At 38.5% G+C, this 20,436-nt stretch overlaps 1 protein-coding gene across 1 annotated transcript in view; it reads right to left on the bottom strand.

Annotated features, from left to right (window-relative positions):
* Positions 1–5,444: 5,444 nt before the first annotated feature.
* The window catches only part of DPP10 (dipeptidyl peptidase like 10), a 244,241-nt gene continuing 229,249 nt past the window's right edge, over positions 5,445–20,436 (bottom strand). The window contains exons 21-27 of the mRNA XM_086750569.1: positions 16,927–17,121; positions 15,345–15,399; positions 11,768–11,867; positions 11,358–11,416; positions 11,204–11,276; positions 9,873–9,946; positions 5,445–8,482 (exon numbers count right to left, since the gene is read on the bottom strand). Of these exons, the coding sequence (XP_086606695.1) occupies positions 8,345–8,482; positions 9,873–9,946; positions 11,204–11,276; positions 11,358–11,416; positions 11,768–11,867; positions 15,345–15,399; positions 16,927–17,121 (694 nt within the window). The 3' untranslated portion in view covers positions 5,445–8,344. The remainder of the gene's footprint in view (positions 8,483–9,872; positions 9,947–11,203; positions 11,277–11,357; positions 11,417–11,767; positions 11,868–15,344; positions 15,400–16,926; positions 17,122–20,436) is intronic.

Genomic DNA, 20,436 nt, shown 5'->3' with positions numbered 1-20,436 from the left:
TAAGTTCTTCTCTTTGTAGATGAGGTGTTTCCTCCTTGCATACAAACAAGGTTTTGAGCACAGCAGCAGTAAGGTTTATTTGGGAAGATGGAGAGTCTAGCTAGAACAGTATGTACAGACTTTGAATGTGATAGGAAACCAATCCTTAACAGAAAAGTTATCATTTATAAACCTGAAACATTTCTAAAATACACTATATTTATGGGCCTTATCCACAGCAATATGTCTAGTCAAAGCACCGTATGCCATTTAAGTACGGAAGCTGTTTGTCCAAAACACGTGCTCAGCTCAGACAGCTCTGCTGTCTTAAAGAACACGTATAAAAGATGCACCACGCATTTCCCTGCCTTGCCGTCACCATATTTCAAAAACCCCTTATATAAATTATTGAACTGCCTATTGCAGCATATCCTTGTGAGCCTGTTATCAGCTTTTCCAGAGGAGAAAGGAGGGGAATTCAGCCAGCATTTGAGTGATCTGCTCTCCTCAACAGAGACCTTCCCTGCCATACCCTTTCCCCCTCCTCCCACCAGACCCAGAATGCTTTTGTCTAATGGTTTTACAGAGGAAACTCTAAGAACAGACAAATCTTTGGCATTGTCCTCAGCACTGCATCACTGTTACTAGTTGTGGGTACAACCAGCAACACGCAGTGGGTGGTACCCAAGGCTGCAATGCATCCCTGGTAGATAGCACAAGCCAAAAATATCTGCTGCCTCTGCCCATTACTCACTTGTGGTGGGCATAATAGTATTAATAGTTAATTGTACAATAGTAACAACCTGGAAATATCTTCCATGAGCAATCTTGACTCACAATTTAACTCCCTATATTTGAGTGGAGATTTAGTTGTCAAATACTCCAATCAAAGCTTTGTTTTGCTTTTAAAAGGGAGGAGGGTGAAGCCCTCTGTTCAGGTACAGCTCAGTTCAGCTGTAGTTCTCTTTCACCACCTTCCAAGTAGGGTTTTTGAGGTTTTCAACATTTCAGATACTCCACGTGAAGGTCCCTGACTGAGAATGCACTATTGCTTAGTTCATCCACAACAGCTTACATTTAAGGACTGTGCTTCTCTCCTCACCAAAGCACTTCTTTGATACTGTGCCAAAGAATAGCAGGTTGGGTTTGTCATAGACCAGCTTGACAGCAGATTGCTGGTCTCTTCTTGTTTTAAAACAAGTGTTGGAGGGGGTAGAAACAACCCACAACCTTTCTTTCTTTTTCAAGAGCATTTTCATTTTAACTCAATTTTTTTTTTTTTTTTGGTATTAAAAGTCTTCTTTCTTTCCCTGCCCAGTGCACAGTGAGTGAAGGACTGGAGAGGCTGCCCTCTCCCACAATCAAGCATCACCACCTACCACCTACTTCCCAGACACTTCAGGGTCACAAGCATGTGCCCAGACCAACTTCAGGAAACTTCACTCTCTCCTTTTTCCCTTTGAAAAGCAGGATTTCATTGCCCACCCTCTCCAGAGCGGCCCTGTAGGGACATAATAGGAGATCTGAGAACCAGCTTTCTCCAACGTCAACTATCACCCCAAACCCTTCCCTTGAAAGACTCCCCAAGGAGGACAAGCGGAGGAGGAGGCTCTCCTTTCAACCACACAGCTCCTCTTCTCTCCCGCCTTGCTCCTGGAGGCCTTTGGGGTGCTGCTTCCCTCCATGGGTGCTCTTCAACTCTTTCTTCTCTAGTGGCATGAGAAAGCAAATCAACTGTTAAGAGAAGACTTTGACATAGTCAAACATCAACAGATGTTGCCTTGTGCATCTACATAGCACTGGGTGCATTTGGCACTCAGCCTCACAAGTTTGGTCTCTGCTACAATTAATGAATATTCATTTGCATACTGAAGGAATTAAACCTTCTCATCCTACTCTCATTACCTCATATTAAGACAGAGAAGAGTCTCATCCTAATGCATTTTATGAGCCACATTTCAGTTCCTTCACGCAGGGTAAATAGCACCTTGCTCTGTTTTCCCACTGCGGTGAGGCCTCTTCATCAAGCACCATGCCGCTTTTTGCAATCAGCTGAATCTCCTGCTCTTCCAATTTGTTATTGCTAAGCTCTTAGCTTAAACTCTGGGCTTTGATTTAATTTCTTTTAATTAAAGGAAATGTACTGATAGCCACTCGGGTCCTTGTTGGAAAAACTTGACCACAGCCTTGCTTCCAGCCTCAGTTCAGAAGCAAGTTCTTGAACCCAAAAACGTAGGATAAAGCAAAGCTACAGAATCTGATATACTCTCTCACATCACTCCTTTTAAGCCTAAATCAATTTTCCACACTGCTTTTTCTTTTGTCTTGCCTAATTCAGATTACACCGCCAAATGATCTTACTTGTTTCTTCATTTGTGGTCCTCCACTTCTTCGGGCAACATGTATTTTTCATGTGATGTTCTATAAAACCCCCTTCAAATAGATCACTGGTGTTCAGATTCCTTGTATTTCCATAAGCAATTCTTAGAGAAGCAGAGAAGTCCCTCTGTCCAGGTTCAGTGCAATTTCTATTCCAATTTAGAAAATACCAACCCATCAGCCCAACGAATGTAGTGTCTAGTACAATCCGAAAGGAAGAACTGTTAACTTGACAATGCAAATAGCTTTGAATGTAACAATTTGCACTGTTTTGCCAAACAAAAGATTTCACCGTAACTGCTTATTTCAAATGTGGAATTATATTTAACAATTCCTATCTTATAACGACGATCTGAAATGTAGGATAAACATTAAACACAGGACTAAACATCAGTAAGAAACCACGTTATTCATAATTCTTTTCTGAAAAGAACTGAATGTTCTGGCTTTCTTGCTTTAGTTGAGTTTATCGAATCAAGCCTTGGCTACATTTGTCTCTAAGGTTACCGGTTTTTGTGGTACATGCTCCACCACTTTATTTTAAGCAGAAGCTCTGAATAGAGCAACATATTGCAATAAAATGTCTCTTCACTTGACTCCTCACAGCGCTCTTCTTTCTTACCTCTCTCCTAATGCTGGTGAAAACCTTCTCCAGAACGGATCCTACACATTATTTTATTTGTCAAAAGTATATGCTGGGAAAAGGCTGACAGATGCTGCTCCTGGAACAGACAGCTTGGTTTTGTTCCACAGTTTGTTAAGATTTTGGAAGGATCTGACTATTTTATTAAAGCAACTCTTCTGCAATATTGAAACAAAATATTCTGTCCATGCCTATATTCCCTCTCCTTTACTTCACAGTGATATTAGAGCATTTACAATCGCTGCTGGAACTGTAATTTCTGCCAGCCAGTCTCTCAGCTGGAGTGCATTTGAGTCAATCACCGAGTGCCCAATTTTTCTTATTCATAACGATTTCATGTATTTGCCTATCAACTGCATTTGTGTTCCAGTGTTCCTTTACCACCAGAGAACCTCAAGACTAGTGCTGGATCCAAAGGGGACTGTGGTGGACCAAACTCCCTGACTACAACCCTCCTTCACCAAGGCCCTGCGCTAGGAGGAGGATGGGACCCTCTGCCCCACAGGTACCCGCTTCCTACCTGAGCCTCTGACACCCAGCTGGCTGTCAACATCTATATTCTCTTAGGAGCACCCCGACAACTGTACTCTGAGCTCACTTATGACACAAAATACATTTTAGCAGAAACCATTTTTCTAATCACTTTCCTTAGGGAAATATTTCCTCAGTATCTTTCTAGCAATTAAATTCCCTCTGCTGGTTCTATCAGTCAGAAGGTTTTCTTTTTTTTTTTATTTCATCACAAAATCTAAAAATAGGCTGTTAGCACTTTACGGAATATTATAATTAAAAAGAATTGTACATATCATTTGTGTCCTCACGGAGTATAGCCATTATTAAATCAATTTTGTTGTTGTTAAATTTGACTTATGTAAAGGTAGGATATTGGATTTCTAAACTAATTACACAGGCAAGAAGTCTAGTCCCAAGTTTAATGGAAACTTTGGACTGCATACACTCAGGTGGTTTAATTTCCTTAATTCTATCCAAATACTTGATCAACTTTATCTAACAGCACTGTAATTTTCAGGCATCTGAAAGCAGGCATTTAATCTACTTACCACTGCAAAATTTTGGTACTGGTATTGGGAAACATGTTGTGTTACCCCCCCGGTGAGCGATTCACCCACACTTGCCATCCACCTACCTCCTTGAAGCCGGGCTTGACTTTCATGTATGAAATGCAATAGACAGAAGTTTAACTAAATTCTTTCTTTTCTTTTCAAAGCTCCAGGCACCTTGGAAGTTGTGACTCTCCTCAGCCACATCCCACGAGCTCTCCATTCTCTGAAGCACTCTTGAAACCATTCAAAGGATAAAGACGAGTGATCTTAACAATCTTAACATCTGAAAGATGTTTTGGAGAAGATGCACCAGTAGTCAATACTGGTGAGGTTCTTCCTTCCCCAGAGGCAACCGACTTGACAGCAGGAGTTACTTGAAGTAAATATAAAATGCTAGGACCACTTCCCCTTGTGTTTTTAGGCTGTGCAAAAGAAACTGGTATTCAGTCTCTTTGGGCCAGTCTTTCTCTTGCTTCAGTTTCTTCAGTAACATCTAATAAACCTGCAAGGAGGGATACTAGGTCACACCTTGTATCCTCTGCATTTTATTAAAGGAGCCAACACTCAACAAACTCCCAAATTTCCACGAAGAATCTTTGGCTTCAGATCAAATACAAGCTCTTCTGTCTTAAAAGGCAAAATTTCTCAACTAAATGAACCAAACTGAGTCCATATTCAAAATAAGTGCCAGAGCTGAGAGAACAGAGGTAATCATCTTCATTTTCAGACACGGGTAGACCTACATATGCCAAAACCACAGGAATAACGGGCAGCTGGTTATAGCAAATCATAGCAGATATCGATTGAACTAAGTCATAAATAATTCTGTCCTCATTGCAAAAAGATTAAAAAAATTAATTTAAAAATAATGAGCCTTTCCTTGTACTCAACAATCTGGAAAAAATATTCCAATTGATATGCAGTTACTCTTGATTTCATAATATAATTGAAATTTCAATATGACCTACAGGTTTCATGGATTTTGCAAGTGCTAACAGCAGAAAAAAAAAAAAAGAGAGAGGAAATCAAGAAGATAGAGATAAGCTCTAGCAAACAGTAAATTGATATGCTGATTCTCTAGCTTTGCATAAATTAATAGGTCTAGTCTAGTAAGTGTCATATTTTAAGGACAGCTGAATCAAACAGTGCATTTTCAGACCTAAAATGCCATCACAGTGCTTAACAATGGATAAGCTATGAAAAAGTCTGTTTTCCATGCTATTTCTGTGCAATGTGTACCAACTGATCAAGAGATCAATACTATAAATCACATAGACTGAGTAGTGAGTGATTGACATTAGTTATGTATGTAGATTTTGATAGATAACAATATTCAGTTGTGCTGGAAGTGGAAGAAATAGCTGAACTGGTTAGCAAGAGCAGCGATAGCTCTGGATCTCCTCTTGCACCAAACTCTTGAACTAGAATCAGAGACTGCATCTGCAAATTCTTTTGCAGTATCTGAAATGAACTCATACATAAAAATTTCAGTAAGACCAATTAATCTGGGTCTGATGCTTCATCTTGTACACACATTTATAGAAAAATACCTGTATTTGCAGGACAGTGTGAGAAATATTGAAAACATTAAAAATATACCACATTTCCACACAGATAACCCACATTTCAGATAACACACTTTTTAAATATACCAGTCCTGGCAAAAGCATTCTAACAGAAGCCATGTCCTCATGCCACCTTTATATTCAGGTAAATTGATCAGAACTGGAGGTGAGATGCTGGGGTAGAAAGAGTAAAGAATGGGGGCCTGAAACAGAGAGCTATGGGGAAAGGAGGAGACAGGGTGCAGGTCCCACAGATCTGAGATAATGCACTTCCTGAGCACATGCATAATCCTATTCCTGAGACATGACAGGATTGCCTTGTTTGTTTTCTTTTGCAGGTAACTAAAGACTATATACGTGAAATGTAGGAAATACGAATGCATAGTGGCTGTTTGGCAGAGAAACAGCCAGTGCATATTGAGAAGAATTAATCTTTTCACGTAGCCTCCACACACTGAGTCCATGTGGTACATTCAACATGTGCACACAGGTTGTGGTTTCCTCCTGTGCATTTGGCCCAAATCAGGAAAAAGTCTTGAGTTAAACTGATTAGGACCTCATTTACTGAGTTTGGTTAGGAAAAGCACCAATATTGTCAAGTGAGCTTTTATTAAGTAATGGGTGTAAACTATAAAATCACAATCTAGAGGTCCCAGCCAACAGAAGACTTTAAAGTGTTGCTCCTCTGTAGAAAACAGGATTTGCAAAACCTTGTTTGAATTCTCCTTACTATTTTTTTTTATATGGTCTTACCATAGTGCACATAGTAGCCTCCATATGTATCTACTGTACCTATACTATACATATGTGCTCCATATGTACTATAAATATCACAAAGCACAGCCATACTTTGTGGTGACACTGGGACCCAGACAAGATATAATTGCACATTAAAACTGTATTAAACTAATTGAAAAATAGTTAGACATTGCTAATAAAACAAGATAAATACTAAACATTAAAAGACAGAGACTTTCCAGTGTTCCATAAAATCACACCTTTCAGACAAATTAATTACTTGCATTATAAAAAAATGCTAAACATGAAAGAAAATATTCCAGAAGAAAGTAATGAGTAAAAAACTTCAGGTGATTTTTGATTACATTAAAATCAATTCCCATTCTTCATAAAATATGCATAATTTTGCATCTTAAACAGTATAAGTTACCTTCAAAAAATTACTTTACTTTCTTTTAATCTTGCAAGAAATGAAACCTTAATTGGGTAGGAAAGTACTTGGAATATATCCAGAAAGAAAAAACTACAGCTATTCTCATGTAAGTGGCACAGCATCTGTCAAGAGTTTCCACATACCTTCAGGAAGAGACCTTAAATTAAGTCAACATTGCACTTGATTTCAGTGATCAGAGTTAATATTCTGCAAACCCAAACTGGCTGCCTTGTTTATTTCATAGTTTCAATTTCTATTGCTGTAATTCACCTTGGCAAATAAATGGATGTATGAGGGCTTGCCCTCTGAATAAATAATGAAATTTAACTTGTCAGGAGCTTCCTTTGCCTTGAATGTAAAACATTTCATTTCTTTGTGATGCTGCTGAATCTAAATCCTGTTGCAAGAGACTTAATGAGCATCCTTGGAATAAAAACTAATGGAGTGTTCCAGCTACGTGGCCACCTTGATGAGCATTAGAATTATGTCTGAGACCAGATGGAAGAAAAGGAAGATACACTATACAAAATATGTCTTCATTTGAGGAGTAAAGTATTACTCAGTGGCATTATACATTGTTAATAAATTTTCTTTATCTGAAACTATAATTTAATATTTATGTATCTAATTTACATGTGACAAAGTAGCATATTCTAAAATTAGAGTGTAACCAGCAAACTATTCACTACTATAAACAATACCAAAACACAACCCAAACATATTTTAAGGAAACAATAGATACATTTTGGACTGGGGAAAGATTCCAATTGCAGATATTGATTTCAATACAGCTGTTAATTATGTTTTGAAAAAAAATTCTTCAAGCTCAGAAAGATTTTCTGCTTCGGGAGTCCTGGGTATATACATAAAGACCAAGAGTACACTACCAAAAAGCCCCTTATTGGTTACTAGTAGGTACAGTAATAATAGTAAATGCTGAAATTGGGAAAAAAAACCCAAACATTTTCAATATCCATGTTATATGATGCACTAGACAATATATCCCCTTTGAGCAGAAACTAGAGAAAATATCGTGCCTTTTATTATCTCTGTGGTTTCTTACGTGTAATAGACAGCGGAAGAATTGCACTTATTGTAACGTTACAGTAAAGTGTTAGGTTGCAGCTCATCTTTTAAAATATTAGTGGCCATAATACTTATGATAGGTTGTGCATTATGCAAAGATGAATAAAGATGTGCATTTAAATTAAAAAATGAGCAACCACTTACGGAACCAACAGTGAGGCTTAACATAACAAACATGCACTAACCCTACACTTATGCAAAACTAAGTTCTTCCAGGAAACTGTAACCAACTGTTGACCTTCCGCAAAGGTAAAGGTTTTGTCCCTTGGTAATATGTTTGGACTTTGTAGTTGAATTCCAGTTTATTAGCTCATTGTCTGTAAATGTGCTGTTCCACTGTGATATCCTTTAGCTGCCCTTGAGCTTCTGCAGAATCTGCAATCTTACAGTCACTTTTATTTAAGGTTTCATTGAGCCGCAAAGTAAGTCCCCTTCAGTACTACACAAATAGGCTTCCTTATTCATCCTCTTCAGGTTCCTGTGGTAAAATTGGTGTCTCCTCCTTTAAACAAGCACTAAAAAACCCAAGGATTGTGCTGTAAAGGTGATATTTGCTTTTCTCAGAAGCAATGTTATGACCTTCATCCGGGTAGATCTAGCAGAGGAGAAAGGAAAAAAATAAATAGGTTTTAAAAGGCTTTTCAAATATTTAGGGCTCTAATTTTCTTTCTCTGATCTTCAATGTTTTAGATTACAACAGGATGATAACATTAGTTTTATGGCATCAAGGAAAGCTAATAAAACTCAAAGTAAAACTCATTCTCTTGGAATTTGAACTTACATAAAACCACTGCAGTGGGATCTGCAGAAGTGAAAAAATTTATATTCACACTCACTGCGCTTACAACAGTTCACTTAGCTGGCATTTTCAACAGGGTCCAGGCATCCAAATCCCATTAACATCAATGAGGATTAATTACCTCATGCTTTTAGGGTCCTCTCAATATCCCAGTTTCTAAGTGTTCAGTAAAAAACCCTTTTATTCATATTTTTAACTATCTTCCTTTCTTATCTAAATCCCATCATCTCTCTCCAAGGGTGGATGTGGGCATTTTTCTCTCTCCATTCAAATACCACTGGAAATTTCTCCCAGGTAAGGCTGAACAAAAATTTGCAGGCTGAACGAAGAAATCCAGGCCACGGACTTAGGACAAGAGACTTGTGGTGGCCTGAGGCAAACAGCTTCAGCTGCTTCCTCAAACTCAAGTTATCACAAAGTTGCATAAGAATGGTTCAAGCGGGCTCTTCTGAGAGACTTCTGTCATTCCTGCTTCTTCTTCTCTTCATAGGCCTTTACAATAGATCATGCCCCGCTCCAACTTCATACATGAAGTCCATTCAGTAAGGCCGAGGCTTGCAATGTGCAACACTAGAGACAGTAGGAGGAATGACCCAAAACCACAGTGTCTAAGATATTCAAGAAAGTTTAATGCAACCAAAACCCTCAGCAAGAAACATCCATGTACTCCGTGGTGGGTCACAGGCAAGCCTGTATGTCAGCAACACACTCTGTCCTGCTCTCCCCAGCCTGGCCCCCACAGCACCCTCATCCTCCATACAGGTATGGAGAGAGGGAACAGCACTCTTGCCTTTTAGCTGCCTTTTAATAAACTTAAATGCTGAGAAGAAGGGAAAATTCGTTTAATGCAACCCAATACTTTTTTAAGTAAAAAGAGACTAAGGTAGTGGTATCTCCATGTTACAAAGACTGTATATGAACTCTAAAGCACATTGCATAGCATTGTAGGATAAATGGGTGGAAAAAAGAAAGATGAGAGAGAGGAGAAAGAGCCCAGAAGAAAGACAAGAAGATATGGTTATTTGACATCCATACTAACAGTAAGGAAAATGTGACTAAATGGAGTTCTCACTGCCAATTTAGGTAATACCAGTGCATTGTAGTAGTGGGGCTCCTTCTCGGGGAAGAAAAAGCAATGCGAGGTTAAATGTTGAACTATGTCTATAGAAGTCACAGGTGCACATACCTGCATAGTGTAATTAACTCCAGCTTTTATTAGATGTTTAATTAATTCCGCTGAATGCTGGAAGTGGACTTTAGCTGCAAGACAACGACATTTGGGTAGTATTAGAAAAAGCTAAGCTAATATGAAATGCCTATCCAACAGCTTAGACTGAAAATGTTTCAAATCTCTGTAATTACTGGCTCTGAGGTTTAGTATCTTTCTGGTCAGAAGCGCACAGCCCCAGCAGTACCAGGGACGCAGGGTGTTAACAGTGGAGGTTTTGGAGAAGGAGCTGGAAGCCCCAAGGGAGGCCTTGCTTTCCAGGCACTCCATGAGGCCTCCACTCTCTACCCTGGAATTCCACACACTGCGATAGTTGAGGTATGTAAAATCATTCTGTTTGAATATCATGACAGTTTATAACTGTGTTAAAGGAAAGGACATTGGATTTTCTGCTGCTTGCACAGGGTTATTACAGCCCATACTTCTTTAGGTAATAGACTTTCTGCAACATATCAGTAACTTAATCTTTGTATGGTAAAACCAAGCAACTTTATTACCACGTCCTAACACCGCAGAGCTTAGGCTGGCATGTGGGCCGGGCAGTGTCACTAGATGTGATATTAAGCAAGGGCAGCAGGCAATCAGAGTCCTAGCCTTGAACACACCGTATTGCTCAGACATCTATCAGAGTCCCAATTCCCTCTAGCTCCAAGTTCAGAGGGGTAGAAATTGCTGCCTTTTGCAATCAGCCAAGTCTGAGACCTTCATGCCTGCTCAGCCACGCAGTGTATCTCCTCTGTCCCTCTCCCCTCTACTCTGGAAAAAACACTGGACAGTGGTTGCACCCCTCTGTTTTACTTATTCTCTGTCTTAAACTCCTGCTAAAAGTACTGGTGCTATTAAAAGGTTCCCTGTAGTTTCAGCTTCAGAAGCTTTGGCACTACGCTGTAATTAAGTAGCTGAAAAGTTTAACCTTCCATTCGTTGCTGTACTTCACCAACTGTACCGATAATTATTTCTTCAATTGCAGAATCTCTATGAATTTAAAATATCATTAAAAATATATGTTGTTCTATTAATAATTCATATAATACCTTCCACTAGCAAGACAGTGGTCCACAAGACTTGAACAAATTAGAATACACAGCATCTAAAAGGTAAGAATATTCAGCAAAGAAAAGTGTCATCAGTTTAGAGTTAGACGTGAGAATTGGTATAAAATAAAAAAATCCTATCAGAGGGATAATGAAACTAAAAGTGTACTTGCTAGGTGTGTGCCTAATCTGCCTGTGAATGCCTGTGTATTAAAAACTCCGACTCCAAATGTAATTGCATTTGTAAATACTTACTATCAGCTGTCCCATGAACTAGTAGCAAATTTGCTTCTTTTAAACCATGAAGATTGTGTAATACGCTGGATGCCTAGCAAACAAACACACACAAAGGTGTAACTGAATTGCATTTTAAAACTGTCATTTTAAGTTATGTGTTTACGTAACTTACCTGATAGGTATTTTCCTCTTTTGATGGAGTACCAAGGTATCTTTCTGAAAAAGCTGATGCTGTCAAAGTGAAAACAAAAATTTGTGAATTCATCAAAATTACTTTTCTTTTAAAACTCAACAGTTCTGACCATTAAGTCAACAGAGAGATGCTCATTTAAAACCAGAATGTACCATTTAAAATAATTCCATATGGTTGAAAAAAGCCCCACAAAACCCCCTGCTCATTGAAGTAACCTGGTCTGATTTCCTGTGTGTCCCAGTCCATAGCCTGTGCCCAGTACGAGACAGTGAAACAAAACCTAGATTATATCAGTACAATATCTGCCCTTAGTTAAAATGAATAGTAGCTCCATGAATAAAAGATGTTTTGAATAGATATCACACAGCTGTAAGGCAGGAAATACTTACCGTACAACTTCATATCTGTAATTGGTGCCACCACAGCTCCACACTTGAAGAGTCGTTCACTGGATTTCAGGATCATTGATGCAATGTAACCACCATATGCCTAACAACGGAAATTATACTGACATTTTAGTTCATTCATTTATTTTTAGCAAAAAGAAAATTGAAGACCATTGTGCTGATCTAATAGTATAATCTTACGGTGATTGCTATTGCTATTAAAGAGGTTTCTGCTACATCATCTAACATATACAGACATACCACAGAGAGCTACAGATCCTCCACTGTTTTGCAGAAAAAAAAAGCTGTCCACAGCCACATTGCTCAATATTATGCTAATCTCTGGATGCACTTTCTGTTCACAGGGGCACCCATCACACGGCTGTGTTAAAAAGAAGGGAGCACAGACAGCACGAAGAAGCTGGGAGAGGTGGGGCAGAAGTGAGAGAGCTCTCTCCTTGCCTCACTACATTTATCTGCCCTATGGCACATCTCCTCATCATCTCATCTGCAAAGCCTGTAATACATTCCCCAGGAGGAGTTGTGCCACAAGAGAGTCATGAAAGCTTTGTTTTGCACAAAAACATGAAAGCTTTTACTTGAGACCACAGTTTTTTTTTTTTTGGAATGACACTGGCAATCCATATGTGTATACTGACAATCATTCTAGACCCACAGAAAATGAAATTCTGAATCGTGGAGTCTGGGATCAATGATTTTTCTCATATATTAGGGGCTCTTCAAATTTCTCTATTTGCCTTCTTTGCTTTCCCTTCATCAGTGCTGGAAAATTGATTTTTGCAGGTATTTTGTGGTTGCTGTTGTTTTGTGTTTGACACAAGATATTGCAGGAAGAAGATATTGTCCCATGACAGGGAAAAGAAAAAGGTAAAACACCAGCCAACCCCCAAAAAAGAATATTGTGCATCAATGCCCACAGAGTTTTCTCAAGGACTTCTTTGAATCCTGCCTGCTCCTGTTCTTTATGTCTAAATATTTAATGAGTAGATGATTTCTGTGGAAGAATGGCAATATTTGAAAATCCTTTAACTTAGTTAAGAAAAATAAGCAAAGAAGAGTGTTCTTTGGAATCAACCTATAGTAAACGCAAACAGACACACAAAAGAAAACACAGAATATAAGATGGATTTTTAAGGGAGTGTGAGGAGCTAAGTTATCCCTTTCTCATAGAAATTCCAGCCCGGGAGGCACACAGCCGCCCAGAATTGTCCATGTGCAGGAGTAGATTTCACCTAAGAAAGAATTTCCGAGTGGGCGCCAATAACTTGTATAATTCAAAGAGTTTAAGGGAATAGCAACATTCCTCTGCCTCTGGGTTCTCTACTTTTGCTTTTGTTTAATATTCTGTGTCTTTCCCAGTAGCTCCACAGCACAAATTTTAATCCTAGCATAGCTATTGCCAGGTTATTTATTATTTATGCCTTGTATTCATTAAGAGCTTCGTTTAGTTCTCCCGGGAATTTATTTCCTTTGTGCTTGTGCCCTTGCTTCCAGCCAGGCTTTCCAGGACAAAAACATTACACAGCAAGATCACGTTTTTAGAAGCACTTCACAACGACAATGCAGAAAACAGTTCACATGTTCTGATGCAAGGATATACAACGCCTCATTCATTGGGTGGATTTCTGCAGTTACAACCTAATTGCTGTATTTTCAAGAAGCTAGTTGGCTGTGAAGTTGTAACTCATTTTCAAGCTCTCTTTCTACTTTCATGACAAAAACGCAGACTACATGGAAACACAATTTGCTGTGTAACAGGTCAGAAAGGCCCTTGGATCGTGCATCACTTGAAAAAAAAATATTCCTATCACGTTGTTGTACATAGTAGAAAGGAAATGAGTTTCAAAGAAGGTTTAATTGACTCTAAAATAAGCAGAATGGAAGGAAATACAATTAACCCTAGGAAGCTGTTAAATAGACTTTTTTTTTTCTTAATTCTAAACCTGACTTTTATATTTTAAGAATTTTTGTTTGACAGTAGAAAACAACTGAGAGACATTAACTTGGAAAGTATAAATTTCCCTGAATTCAAAGCAGCGTTGAAGCTTATAGAATTTCACAGTTTTTGCTCTTTGCTTTCTCACATTTCCACTTTTCATTCCTCAATCTTTCCTTCAGAAAATAAATGCAGGAACATAATCATCAATAATATTTTGCGAAAGAAAATAACTCTGGGGGATAGCCTTTGGGTCATATGTAAACCATGTTTACATGTAGGCTCTATGGTAACTGTCTCATCACGTCACTGTTGGGAAACATGATATTGCTGAATCTCCTATAGAAAAGAAGCGGGAATTTTCAAGTAGCAATGTAAAGAATTTCTGAAGTTGGAAACAGGTGAGCAATTTGGGGTGCTTAGTGATTTCATTTCAGAAATAACATTTTCAATCAATTGTGAGAAGAGGATAGGGACAAATGTAGATGCTTCTATGTGTGTGTACTTCCATATACACTGGTAATGGGCACTAAAATCTGAGAAATGTGTGCCATGATCATCTGGTGGATGGAATCAGCCCTGCTTATACATCCTCAGCTGAAAAATCTCTGGCTGCTGCCCTACAAACCAAATACTGGTTTTGATGCTACCGAAATTCTTGCAATGACCATTTCTTCAGGTCAAGTCTTTGAGAAAGGTCACATTCATATGGAACACTAATAATAGTCATAAACAATAATTAGTGCTCAAAATGCTACCATGCAGGAGGCAAATATCAATATCCTCATCTTGCATTCAGACAGACGGAGACACGCAGGTTAAACACCTCGCCTGAGGCCTTGCAGCAAGTCAGTAGCAGAGTGGGGATGGGAACTAATGGGTTTCACAGTGGAGCACATGTTGTTCTCATAAATGATGACTGAGGGGTTTGTCTAGCTACTCGATCATGGTTTGTTGTTGCTTTGGGGTCAAAGGCACAAAACATTTTCATTTTTAAGAAAATACTTTTTTTTAATTAAAAAAAAAAAAGAAGGCTGCACATGCTAGTTAATAGACACAGGAGCAATTATGCGGTGTTTCTAATTGGTGTTTTTTTTAAAAGACATCATTAAAATGCTATTTAGTTTGTTACTAAAGGTTAAGCCTTTGCCTTGCTCTGTATCATGTTGGGGCAACAACATGTCACACAGGGAAGCCAGCTGACAAAATAGCAAAGCTATTTCTAGATGGCGCATAAAGGAAGCTGTTGGCACTACCACAGAGTTGCTACTCAGCTAACTTCAGGGGTCAGTAAAACATTCAGATATAAAAGTTGTATTAAAAGGACATTGTCAATTTAGCTGCAGCCCAAATATAAAAGCCTAAGAAACAAACGTTCACAAAAACCTACGCCCTATTACAAATTTCTAAAGAAAACACGTTTTTTAACAAATACTTTATCCTGCAGATTCTGAAACACAAATACTGCAGTACCATAAAACTGATTGGATTGATCCCAAATATTCCTTTGGAGAAAAAAAAATAATATACTGAACATACAGTAAATTATGGAAGGTTTTTCCCCCTCTTTTAATAATTGAAATTGTCTTAGGAAAATAGATAAATAGAATAATGAATCATTACCTTTCCAAATATACTCAGTCTCTTCGGATCAATGAAGGGCTGTTTCAATAGTGATCTGAAAGAAAAAAAAAATATTTTTTTTTACTTTGGTAAAGTAAAATGGTGAATTTTACTTGCTAAATCTAGCATGTAAAGAAAATTATTTGTACAGTAAGGAATTGTCATACATGCAGATCAGGCAGAAGAACAAATAACACCAATAAAAGTATTATTGCACTGGGAAATGTGATTTGCTTTTCAATTCCTTCTCTGGCAAACAGTTGGTGTTGAGCTCATCTCACCTAACTTTAGGTATCGGAATCTGAGCATTTTGTCTAAATTGCCCATTTACATCTGCTCTTCAGCTAAAAGAGATAAGAGAGACACCCTTGAACAGCCATTCTTCCCCATCCATGTTGGAAATCTCAGTCTGGGGAGAATCACCCTCCAGAAATGGCAGGATTTTCCACCAACTAGAGCTTAAATGACTAGCTTTGACCAGGTGCCTAGTTTTTTGACAGCTAAAGGAAGGCAAGATGAATGCGACTTCTGGAATCTAGATAATTATCCAATTAATTCTCTCATCGAGGCCATTAATAAGCAATGGTGAATTTCATACAGAAAAGCCGCAGTACCTCCTCTCAGCCAAGGGCATCCTCCCTCTTTCCCACACAGTGCATCCAAAAAAAGAGGCCAGATTTAACCTACAACATCTCAGTATTTGAGCAGACAGCTCAGCTCTCACAACACAGCATATGGCCCGCTGCTGATGGCCCTTTTGCAGGGGTCCCCTTGAATTGCTCCTCTCAACACAGTCCATCCCTGACCAACCTGAATACCCGGAGCCCTATTGCCCAAGAATGTCATGTCAGAGACAGTTGTCTACTCATGCAATGGTTGAAGAATCAACCTCTTTCAAAAGAAGAAAAAAAAAATTGGCTTAAAATCTGTCTTTCTTTAAGAATCCCTGGAAAAAGTCCATCCAGACCTTGATATCAGCCATTCTGATGTGCGCACCCTGAGTAAAGAAAGAGTGTTGTCAAATCCATGTGTGATTACTCCACAGATGGAAATGACTCTCTCCTGCAGCTGCTGGATTTGTATCAGTCTATGAACAATAATGTAAATGAGAAATATCAGACATTTGCCCAAATTTTGCTCTCATTTACACCATTATGACTCCACTTGCTTCGTATGGTTACTCCAGAACTCTGCGGTGGAAATGACAGCAGTATCCTATCGTATAGGCCTAAAACATTTTAACACAAATGCAGTTAAACATTAACATGTGCACTGCAAGAAATTTTCCTACAGAATATTGACAAATATGGATTAGCTCAGCCAGCGTACTTGGATTGCACATGGAGGGATAGCTTTACCAAAAAGAAGCACCAACACAAAAAGCAAACACCTCTTCGATCTTCTATTTGCTGTTTTAATGAAAAGATTATTGTTTCAAAATTTGCAACTGCATTAAAAATAAACATTAAGATATTAACGATATACAGTATGCAAAGAAAATACTCTGGGCAGTTTCAGTTAAAAATGCTTGCTCATCAAGGTGGAAACGGGGTAAAAGAAAGAAAAATTTGCACATACGTACTCTACGGCTGCTATTTGGTCCTTCACTTCCACTGATCCTAAGCATCGGTGGACCTCCTGTAGAATCTTAAGGCCTTGAAATCCACTCCCTCTGCCATCAAATCGAGCTACGATGACATTATCAGAGTTGACAAGCACTGAGTCCCAGTCAATGTGAAACTTATCTGTAACCAACTGGCTGCCTGGAGCTTCATCACTGCAAATACCAACACACCAGACACAAACGAAGACTATTGACAACGTGATGCACTTTGCCGTTCTCCGGCATTTTTTTTTTAACCTAGATGGCAGAGTTCAGGCGGTTATGCAATCCTGTTGAATTATTGTCACTTCCATCGACACCATCACAGTAGCTAGTGCTGGTATCAATGCAGTAGTAGTAAGCAAAATAATTTCTTTATACTTTATAGAAAGAAACAGAAAACTAAAGCATGTAGTGCTGCTTATAGGTTAATAAAGTGAAAAAAACCAAACCATAATCGCTAATGGTTAGCTCAGTTCTGAGAACGCTCATGTAGAATTTGTTAGGTCACACTAAACAAACAAAAAGGAAAATTCATTCAGTACCCTGATTACAATTTTGTAGGATATATAATACTATTAGGAAGTGTGTCATCTTAGAAAACAAAAATAATTGCGTTATTTTATCCTTGAATGGATTTTTTGAAATAGGGTACAAAGAAGACTGAAGTACACACTGGAGAAAATTATATTTTCTCCATCCAAATTCTCAGGAAGAAATGGATGCAGGCAAGAGTGATAAGTTTATTTTATGACTAAAAAAAACCCAACCAAAACCGGTGGTTTACAGCAGACAAGGTGGAACAGAATGGGAGAATGCAACTTCTGGAGGAACAATAAGCATTTTCCATTGAAGCCAAATATACTATTTTCCTTCCAAAGAAAATAAAATGTCAGTTTTAAAAGGGAGGCTTGTCATTATTTTTCCCCCAAGATAAATACAGAATAAGAGAGCAGGCTACCATGAAGTTGTACAAAATGCAAAATACTTCTATGCATGCTGCATCTGTCAACTGAATGCAAATTAAAATGTGAAAGTGTCTATGCTGGCTGTATGGAGATCAGATTGAACAGTGTCTGTGGGAATATGCTACCTAAGGTGAAAGAAAGATGAAGACAGAAATTATTATTTTGCCAGAGACTTACATAAACCTGTGGGGAGGAAAGAGAGATAAAAATCTAACAATAACTACTGTCTTACATGTACAATAATGTGCTGATTCAGTATCTGTGTCTGGCTGTGGATAACATACAACATTTTCAAGGTAATCACTCTATTAATTAGCAAGCATAGGATGAAAACATATGTTCTCAAACTCAGATCTACCTAGGTAATTGCTATATCATGCACTGGAATCAGGATTACTTAGTTATAGACTCAGTCACACAACATGTTATGCTTGATTCACCGTTATCTTGTGCATCAAGTTTATACTTGGCTTTATAAAAAGAATGCAACGGCCTTTTTTTGTTTGCTTAACCAATTCAGTTGTGATTACACTAACTGCTAACAATGCAGAGCAATGAATTTGGAAATACTGACTGTCAAGTGAGCTCTGCAGAAAACACACAATTCAAAAGTGTATTACTATTATTGTTTACAGCAAGAGCATGAGCAGAACAATTCTTTCAATTTCTCCTTGTTGTAGAGAGCGAGGTTTTCAGAAGCACTCTACATTAACATAAATGTTGTCACAGAGCTTTTACCATGACTTCCAATATTAGCAGCCTCAGACCAGTTACAATTTGTTTAAGTTCTTCTAACTTTCCACAATAAAACAACACGTCAGAAATATCCCTGTTTGGCTAGGTATCTTTCCAACAGTTTAATGCACCTACCCAAGTGACAATACCGTGAGTCAGCCTGCTTCCCTCCCACCTAATACAAGAACAAAACAAATACAGTGCTCATATTTGTTTTACACATGTTCTATATTTGGTTACACATACATGCAAGTACATATATATTTATGTTGTATACCTAGACATTTGGGAATAGGGGAAGCCTTTCTCTATACCAGAAAGTGCTTAAAACCAAAAAGGGTTTTAAATGAAAGATGACACCCTCCGATAATTTCTTCTATTAAGAAAGAACACAGACAGAACCTCAGCAAGATTCTCTGATAGTGTTGTTTTCCCAAGCTCCTTCTCTGGAGGGCACAGCTGGGTTACTTTTAGGCTCTAATTTCAAATACTATACATCTTCGATCCTGCATGATGGGTTGTTTGACGTATTGCTTTTGGAAGCAATTTTCCGGTGGCTAATTTATTTAAAGAATGTCCATATATATCGTCTGCAAGAGGCATTTAAAGCCATTTCCATTGAGGTACGTGTCAAAATTCCCATTAGCATCTAAAAGTCTCTTTACTCTTCAGCTGCTACTATAAAATGATACTCATTATCTGAGGTATGCTTCTGTCCTCCACAGAGAGACAACATACATTCTATGCACCATTTAGGTCCCACTTTTAACCTTTTAAATGAGGCCTTCAGCAAGATATTAAACCTTTATACAACTTTCAACATCACTCTGAGGGCTCTGTAACAAGGTAAGTTTGTTACTATGGTGTAATAATAGATGCACAGCCTGATATGTGAAGCTTGTCCTAGGATTACAGCTATCTCCAAGGTCAGTTTTTGTTTTATGCTCATCACTACAGTCTAATTATGATTAACTACTGTTCAGTGGTACTCTCATCACAGAATTATTTCTTGACCCCACTAGTAAGCCTTGGAAGAAAGTCCCCGTCATTTACAGTTGGGTGTAACACAAAGGCAGAAGTCGTCTTCCCACCTGACTATGGACGGCCATAAGGGAACCCTCGACTAGCCAAAGCACTACAGCAAAATCGAAGCCAACACCAAACGGACTACGCAAAGCTACAGGCTCTTCAACATTGCTCAAGGGCTCCTCAAGAAGCATCCTCTCCAGAGTCAAACAACAAAAGCAGAACGGTTCAAATGAAGACTATGTCTAATAATTCCCGATTCATTATTTTTTTCCTTGTAAGTGACAGCACTTGCACTTTCCCTTTTTTATTTTTACTCCTGACTTTCAAGGTTCAGAGCTGCCTAGGGTGTGCCTTTGACAGCGACTACCCTCAGATTATGAGTCTGCTGTGGCAGCGCCACTGCTGACAACTCGGGCACGCTGCTGAAGTTCACCACTGAGGTACCATTTAAATAGACAGAAGCCATCAATAATACACCAATATCATTGACCTCAGTGGGTAATTTGTATGCTTCTTGCAAGGCAGTCACATACATCTCAGAAAGGGGCAGCTTATCGTAAGTTCATATATTGCTGAAAAGAGAAGAACCTGTTCTCTCAGATTCTATAACCAAAAGCTTAAACTAAAGTCTCTTCATGACTTGAGTTACAGCTTACAGGGAATAACACAGTGCTACCAGAGAGGCTGTTGCTGCTGTAGTCTGAGCAATACACTCCTCTGCCTCTCTGCTGTCATGACTTCAGCAAAATTTGTTCCA

The sequence above is a fragment of the Chlamydotis macqueenii genome, chromosome 6, assembly GCF_036417535.1.
Source record: "Chlamydotis macqueenii isolate bChlMac1 chromosome 6, bChlMac1.mat, whole genome shotgun sequence".
Lineage (NCBI taxonomy): Eukaryota > Metazoa > Chordata > Aves > Otidiformes > Otididae > Chlamydotis > Chlamydotis macqueenii.
The sequence above is the reverse complement of the archived record's forward strand: the minus strand, read 5'-3'. Positions and strand labels throughout refer to the sequence as shown.